Source organism: Hordeum vulgare, chromosome 2H, assembly GCF_904849725.1.
Source record: "Hordeum vulgare subsp. vulgare chromosome 2H, MorexV3_pseudomolecules_assembly, whole genome shotgun sequence".
In the NCBI taxonomy this organism is placed as follows: domain Eukaryota; kingdom Viridiplantae; phylum Streptophyta; class Magnoliopsida; order Poales; family Poaceae; genus Hordeum; species Hordeum vulgare.
Genome location: NC_058519.1, coordinates 112,297,286 through 112,305,988, shown reverse-complemented (window position 1 = coordinate 112,305,988; position 8,703 = coordinate 112,297,286). Strand labels below are relative to the sequence as shown.

At 46.1% G+C, this 8,703-nt stretch overlaps 1 protein-coding gene across 1 annotated transcript; it reads right to left on the bottom strand.

Moving 5' to 3' along the window:
- Window positions 1-3,931: 3,931 nt before the first annotated feature.
- On the bottom strand, window positions 3,932-7,150 carry LOC123429727 (putative anthocyanidin reductase). The gene is made up of 5 exons (XM_045113733.1): window positions 6,967-7,150; window positions 6,727-6,896; window positions 4,863-5,075; window positions 4,379-4,761; window positions 3,932-4,265 (listed from the first exon to the last, which is right to left on the bottom strand). Exons 1-5 carry the CDS (start codon window positions 7,070-7,072, stop codon window positions 4,133-4,135), a joined length of 1,005 nt encoding a protein of 334 aa, XP_044969668.1. The 5' UTR covers window positions 7,073-7,150; the 3' UTR covers window positions 3,932-4,132.
- Window positions 7,151-8,703: the final 1,553 nt, after the last annotated feature.

Here is an 8,703-nt window from a genome sequence, read left to right as displayed (position 1 = left end):
ATCATATCTTGCGGTGCTTGTATCTTTTGAACCGTAGCTCCGTTGAAGATGTTCTTTATGTGTAGATTGCTTGAAATGACGCGTAGAATCACGTGAAACTATTTGTTTTGCTTTTTAACAACTAATTAAATGTGTTAGTTCAGATCTGGACAGAATTGTAAATTAACATGTGAGGTCGTCTCGGAGGTGCTATATGTCATGTCCGACCTCATTTAAAATGCCTAGATAGGTAGATTAAATACGCTTCACCTCTTGCCATGTTTAACCACATTGAATATTGCCGAGTACCTAATCGGGATAGAACTAAATAAATTAACGTGGAGTTTCGTCAATATGCAACTCGTTGCATATTGAACTTCACTTAATGTGGTGTGTCTGATTGTGTGAATTGTCATGCCGTGACTTGCATGTATTCATCTGCTCATGCATCATATGTGTTGTGCATCATGTGGTGAATTCGTGTGTTGATTCTTGTTTTCGGTTTTCCCCGTCTCGATAGAGTTCCGCAAGCGTGTCGGATTGTGAGGACCCGTTCGACTACGTCGGTTCGTCTGCTTCACGGAGGCATTCTTCTTCCAAGCGGGATCTCAGACAAGATGACCATTTCCCCAGATACCATTACTATCATTGCCATGCTAGTTTTACCGTTTCTATCGATTATGTCTCGTTGCCTACCACATGTTAAATATCAGCCTCCCAACAATGCCATGAAAACCTTCAACCTGTTCAACCTAGCAAACCACTGATTGTCTATCTTACCGCTTGCTTTACCATGTTGTTAGGTTGCTAGATGTAGGTGCAGTTGCTTCCATGTGATAACATGGGTTCCTTGTTATATCACCCTATTATTGCTATTTAATTTAATGCACATATATACTTGGTAAAAGGTGGAAGGCTCGGCCTTTCTAGCCTGGTGTTTTGTTCCACCTTTGCCCCCCTTAGTTTCGGCTATCGGTGTTAGGTTCCATAATTGAGCGCTCCTAACACGATCGGGGTTGTTATGGGGACCCCCTTGATAATTCGTTTTAGATTAAAGCTGGTCTGGCAAGGCCCAACTTTGGTACTACATTTGCCTAAACACCTAATAAAATTGCATAGGGACTTTCCGGACACCGAGGATAATTTAATCAACCCCCGGGCCAGTGCTCCTCATGAGTGTTGGTCCAAACTGGCAGACTACGGGGCCACCGCGGGGCAACCCGAGGTTTGGTATCTCCTAGTGTGACCCATCCGTTGTGTCCTGAGAACGAGGTACGCGACTCCTATCGGGATCGTCGACACGTCGGGCGGCCTTGCTGGATTAGTTTTACCTTTGACGAGATATCTTGTGCATTGGGATTCCAGTGATGCTTTGGGTAATCTCAGAGTTGAGGTTTTCCACTAGGGAATCCGACGAGATCGCGAGCTTCGTGATTGAGGATTTCTATGCGGCTTGTGGTAATTTGTGATGGACTAGTTGGAGCACCCCTGCAGGGTTAAATCTTTTCGAAAAGCCGTGCCCGCGGTTATGTGGCAACGTGGAAGCTTTGTTTAACACTGGTTCTAGATAACTTGAAGTTAATTTAATTAAAATATGCCAACTGTGTGCGTAACCGTGACTATCTCTTTCATGAGTTCCTTCTCCGATCGAGGACACGGTGGGGTTATGTCTGACGTAGGTAGGTGTTCAGGATAATTTATTTGATCAACAGTAATTCACGTCCGCTATGCGTAGATCTTCCCCCTCTTATTTCTGGCATTCGTAAGTTTAGCCACCAAATATATGCTTAGCCGCTGCTGCAACCTCACCACTTATCCATGCCTCACCCATTAAGCTTTGCTAGTCTTGATACCTTTGGAAATGAGATTGTTGAGTCCCCTGTAGCTCACAGATTACTACAACACCAGTTGCAGGTACAGGTAAAGTTTACTTGACGCGAGCGCGTTGATTGTTCATTTGGAGTTGCTTCTTCTTCTTTTTCTTCTTCTTCATCGATCTAGGATGGGTTCCAGGCCGACAGTCTGGGATAGCAAGGATGGACGTCGTTCTTCTTTTGTCGTTTGGTTTCGTCCGTAGTCGGACCCTGCTCTTATTCTTGATTAATATGCAATGTACTGATGTGCCTCTGATGTAGCTTGTGGAGAGTGTAAGCCAATTCTATATTATCTCTTCTTTTCAGTACATGTACTTGTAACGATATCCATTCTTGCGACATGACAAGATGCGCTTCTATCCCTGACGAGGCCCTCGTGCCAAATTGAGGATAGGGTCGCATCTTGGGCGTGACAATATGGCAGCGGGGTCGGCTCATCTTGCAGGCCATGGCCCAGGTGGAAGGTGGGCTGAAGGGACGCTGGCCTCGTGGCTCGGTGGAGCTGTTGGGCCTCGGGAGCTATTGCGGGGGTTGGGCCGGCCCACCTGGCACTCCAGGGGCGAGGCAGACGGGTCAACGCCCGAGCGGGGCTGGCGCTCGCCCGATCTGGACCGGGGCGGCGATGGGGAGCGGAGGCGCGTCAGCGCCAGCGACCGACGGGAAGAGGCGGGGACGAGCGAAGGCGGCGGGGATCCGAAGGGCACTCCGGCGGAGTCCGACGCAGTGTGGGGCACGCTGGCGGAGGGGACGACGGCTCAGGCGACGGGGTTCGTGGGAGGCTTCTGCGGCGGCGGCGGGCCGATCCGGCAGGGCTCTGCAGGGTTGGTGCATCGTGGCTCTGACCAGTGAAACAGGACCGGCGAGGGGCGGCGCTTGGGACCAGCATGGCTGCTGCGCGAGAGCTGCGGCGTGGGGCTCCGACTGCCATGGGAGGAGCTCGGGAGGAGGTGGTGGTGTGAGCGAGGTCCGATCCAAGCCCGGGGAGGTCCGAATCTGGTCCTGGCGGGCTCGCTCGAGGAGAGAGGAGGTGGGAGAGGAGGCAGTGGGTGGAGGGCATGGATTTCAATGTGGGAGCCGGATTTGGAGGGCTTGCCCTTCCTTTTATAGGTAGGGACTGAATTAGGGGCTAGGGTTAGCTAATTCCGTCTGAATTCGGACCACAGGATCGCGATCCGACGGCTCTGGTGATGGCTACGGGCTAGGTTAGGGCTTAGTGGCTGTGTAGAGGGGGTTGGTGGGGAAGAGAGGGAGATGAAGGCCCGACAACGAGATTTTAAACACCGAAAAAACGTCCGACGACATACCACGGTCGACCATTCGGTTATCAAACACACTCTGATTGCGATGAAATTTGGCAGGCGGCCTATCTACACTATAATAAGACCACACGCCAAGTTTCAACTCAATTCGAGAATATTTTTCACGCACTTTTAAAAATAAATATTTTATCGATGCCACGGGCGCGTGCGTGTGTGGTTGGTCTCAGAACGGTCAATGACAAAAACGAAGAGAACCGACAACTAGTAACAGATGCAGTTTTGAAAACTCACGGCAACGGAGTGCCCATGCAATGCAGATGATGCGAATGATGCGATGATGAGTGCAACATACAATCAAATCGCACGACGGCAACGGAATAAAAGGGGAATCTTCTGAAGCGTCGGTCTCCGGCTGTCACACCCATCTATCTGCTAATCGAGTGTTCCATGCCACGACCGAGCACATTGAAATTGATTTTCACTTTGTGCGAGAAAGAGTTGCAAGCAAACAATTGGAAGTCAGGTTTATTTCTTCAAAGGATCACCTTGCTGATGGCTTCACCAAAGCGCTTCCAACCAGAAGTTTTGAAGTATTTCGAAGTAATCTCAACTTGCTTGCGTTGTGATTAAGGTGGATTGTTAAATATCTTGTATACATATGGGAGTAGGTTAGAGGAGGTTTAAATCTGTTGTAATCTTATCTCTTCTTTTACTTATGTATCTCTCTCTCTCTAGAGAATATGTCTCCCTCTCGGTTAGGTTTAGCCCTGTCGTTGGTTAGGTTTAGCCCTCTCGAATACTTGTAACCCAAGAAGCCTATCAATACATAAACCAGCGGGCTCTCAGTTGGGGGTTGAAACACTTCATAGAAGTTCCACATTTTTAACATCACACACGTGAATTTTCATTCACCTTTCAAACCATTGAAACAAGTAATATACTTGCAACTGTTTTTCTTACCAACGGTACATGGTTTTTAATTCCACCACCCTGCATGGAATGCAACGGTAGTATCACGCATCAGAGCTCTCCCATTCTCTTGGCGCATTCCACGCTGCAGTCCAGCGTCTCCTCCACACCATACTTGAATCTGAACCCCAGATCCACAAGCTTGTTCGAATCACCTTTCACCCTCACGCCCTCTCCTGCCAGCCTACGAACACCACCACAGAAAAACAAGCGCAAATTGATCAACCATCCAACAAACAGTAACATCCGAGAACATACGGAAGAAGGTCTCGACCGGTCGATCGATCGATTGCGTACTTCTTGAGCAGTATCTTGTGGTCGGGGTACTTGGCTGCGAAGCGGGCGACGTAGTCCTCCATGTTGGGGTACCCGACGGCACAGAGGAAGCGGCCGGCCATGGACGGCTGGTCCATGCAGAAGACGTGCGCCTCGCAGACGTCGTCGATGTGCACCAGCGGCACGGAGCCGCAGATTGCCTGCATGAACTTTAGGGAGTTATGGTGGACCTCGTTGCCGGTGAGCGGCGCCACCACCAAGGGGATGCTGCTCCAGAGGATGGGCTGGATGGTGTCGCCGCCGACGAGCCCGCACGCCAGCGTGACCACCTCGAACGCCCTGCCCTCCGACTCGTTATACCTCAGCAGCTCCTCCTCCGACAGCCTCTTGGACGACACGTACGCCTGCGTGCACGCACGTCAACATGTCGCCGTCAGTTGTTTGTTATTACATGTATACAATAGCTGACATGGGCTGGCTATCCGAGAGTGATTATGTCGCTTACGTCGAGGTGGACGTTGCTGTAGCCGTAGGAGAGGTTGAGCGGAGACCAGCAGGACTCGTTCATGGAGTCCTTGTACCCGTTGCCGTCCTCCTTGAGCGGCGAGGCGGCCGTGACGGAGGCCGTGTGGATGACGCGCCGCACCGTCTTGGACCGCTCGCACTGTTGCAGGATGGTCCGCGTCGCGTCCACGATCGCTTCAGTTATGTTCTTGTACTGCATTGCATATTAACCGGCTGTTAATATTCACGATAAACACTTTAGTTTCCCGTGAAGACATTCTAGTTACGGAAGAGGGTTTTGCTGATCCATAACATTAATTGATGGACAAATATTTTGGTTAAGTTAAAAAGTTCTGCTAATCAGTAAAGTTGATGGAGACATCTTCTCGTCTAGTACTAAGTCTATAGTGTCGTGTCAAAGGAACGCACGAAGAACAGTCCAATACATGGAGCGCCGGTCCCGGCTTATCTTGCGCATAATTTCCTACCGCGTCCCAGTCGATCTGCTCCACCACTCGACCACGCAGTTTCTAGATCGACTTCTAATGCCATCAACAGCAAAGGGTTGGTCGGCATCACGAGTTTTTTTATATATATACTGCAGGCATGCACCTTATCCCGTGCGAAGTGGAAGTCAGCGCGTGAGGCCACTAGCGGCCGAAAGCGGTCGCTATACCGCCTACGACAACGGGACAGGAGACAGGCGACAGCCCGCGAATTAAGAACTGCGCAATTATGTGCACCTTGATCAATTTTGCAGTGGAGGTTGGAGTGGATCGCATAGGTACATGGCTCGAGTCAACTATGTACTCATGTACTGGGATCGTAGTGGTTGGTGGTGGCATCTACGCCCTCAAACGTCGGCGGACATTTCCAAACACGCCCGTTGACAGTGATCTGAACATCTTTAGCTTCTATCATTTACAATCATAATCTTTATTTTTAAAACAGTAAATACATGCAAAGACATAGATGTTGATCATCATGTCTGTGTCAGGGTCAGCGAGACACCGAATAAACTTCACCCACTTCAACTTTTTCACATCCATACTGGATCGGCGGGTTTCGAAAGTTTTTAGTCCCACCTCGATGTCTTAGGAGCTAATTAACTGGCTTAAATAGCCTGATCTTTCAGAAACTAATTTCAGTCATCCTTGTATCTTTTGTGAAGCATATGAATTTTTATTACGAATCTTCTCTGTTTATCGTGGAACATTAATGTTTGCATGCCTTTTTGGAATCACGAAATAAGAATCTCTTTCATTATGGTCGATAGTAGGGCTATCAATGTGTATGAATCAGAAGAAATTGACTCTCGATAAAGAATCGCTAGTTGATGAAACTCAATATAATATCAAGCTATCACATTCAGAAAACAAGAATTGATTGATCCATGCAATTAACAGATAAGCTTACCATCGTTCTTTGATGCGGCTATTTAATCCGATCGACGCTCGGCCCACGCGAGGAGGTAATACTAATATTTGGGTCAACCAGCCCCTGTCGAACGAGCGCTCTAGAGCAGAAGTACCCAAGGCTAGCACACTGTATAGATATGACAGAGGAAGGAGTTTTGGATGGCTACATGTGAGAGCGTTATGAAATGAAGCGGGGTGTCCGATCGCGTTCGGTCAAGTTCGGATGTCCTTATATCGTCTTTATATTTGATGTCGAAGATTTAAGGGTTACCCATCAATTCAAACATATAAGGAGTAAGTGATGGATTTAATTAGGTTAAATATTTTTCACGGGACATTGATCGGACGGACGGTGCCGGAGGAAACAGGGGTCGTTAGCTCGATCGAGAGGCGGGTGACTACTGACTAGCCAGACTGAGCTGAAGTTTGTCGATCTTGGAGTGTTACCTTGGTGCTGCTGGTGTCGTGCAGCAGCGGGGTGGCGACGAGGAAGACGAACTCGCAGCCCTGGATGGCCGGCTCGAAGGAGGCGGCGTCGTAGATGTCCGCCTCGAACAGCACCAGCCGCTCCGCCGCGCCGGGGAGCCCCCTCAGCAGGCCCGTCTTCTTCTCATCCCCTGTCAAGAACGGATCGTATGACTAGCCGTTGCAGCTACCAAGGACTTTGGTCGTGCTAGCTGAACTTACGGAGGGATCTCAAGGTGGCGTGGACGACGCAGCCTCGTTGCAGAAGCTTCCTGACGAGCCAGGCCGCGATGTAGCCGGCGGCTCCGGTGACGCACACCCTGCTCATCTCCCTCACTAGCTTCCCGACCTCCCGTGTTCTCTTCTCCTCAGGTCAAGGGAATCGACTCAACTGACTCTATCGTCCATGGCCCTCTCTGCCGCTTTAAGTAGGGTCATGCCGGCCCGAGACTTCCGTTTTCTCTGCTGGAAACGCGCGTCATGCCGCGATGGTTTCGGAGGGCGACTTCCCACCTGCTCTTCTGGCTATAACAGACAAATTGTATAGTAGTATAAAAATAGTTATTTGTTGATGATGTTTACTACGAGGCACACCGGCCGGTTGCCGAGGTCCAAGGCTTTTGAACTATACTATATGTGACGGGATCATGTATGTAAATGCAAGCACATCAATGGTGTCAGCGCGAAGCAAGATAGTATGTATCGTTGAAGATGGTCAAGATGAACAAAAGAAAAATGATGGCTAGGGGAGCAGCTGTTTTATTGCACTAGCATGCAATGGCATTGCACTTTGCTTTTGGATATTTGTATGTTAGCAGGACATGTAATTGGCTGATTGCTTTTGGATGTGCCAAATGAAATTGCTACCCATCATATGCGTTTTGTATTATGTATGTAGTATCTATTAAATTGAAAGGTATGTATGCATACTATGTAGTACATAATAATGTTTAGGTATTATATATACTATTTTTTGATAGTATGTGTCATATTTTGTGTATGCTATTTTTTATGTACAAATATATATATATTTCATAAATATAATAAAAATTATGGGTTAACTTGTAATTTTTTATGTAACACACTTAAAAATAATCTTATATATAATATATAAACCTAATTAAAATGATAAATTAGTATAGATACTACCTCATGATAGTGTATGGAACATTTGCGATAACTACCCCTTGGTGATAGGATGTATTTTTCATATATATATATATATATATGTATATACTAATTTATCATTTTAATTATGTTTATATATTATATATAAGATTTTTTAAAGTGAGTTATATAAAAAAATTACAAGTTAACCCATAATTTTTATTATATTTGTGAAATACATATATTTTTGTACGTAAAAAACAACATACACAGAATATGATACTCCCTCCGTCCAGGTGTATAGGGCATGCGCGTTGTTTTATGTCGTTAATTTAACTACTTAAATATGTATTATATGTAATAAATAATATATCATTAGATTCATGTGGGGATGTAATTTTTGAATATGTAATTTTTATCACATATAATATATATTTAGCTAGTTAAATTGACAACCTAGAACTACGCGCATGCCCTATACACTTGGACGGAGGTAGTACATAGTATCAAAAAATAATATATATACTACCTAAACATTATTATATACTACATACTATGCATACATACTCTCCGAGATAGATACTACGTACAACATACAAAACGCAAGTGGTGGTAACTACCACCGATGGTAGATAATATATACATACATATATATATATATATATATATATATATATATATATATATATATATATATATATATATATATATATATATATATATATATATATATATATATAGTTACCACCGATGGTATATGACAAATATTTCGTACGACAGGGTGTAGTTACCCTCACTTTTGTTTCATATATTTTAGGTAGTATCTATCATATCGGAGTATATGCACGTGTA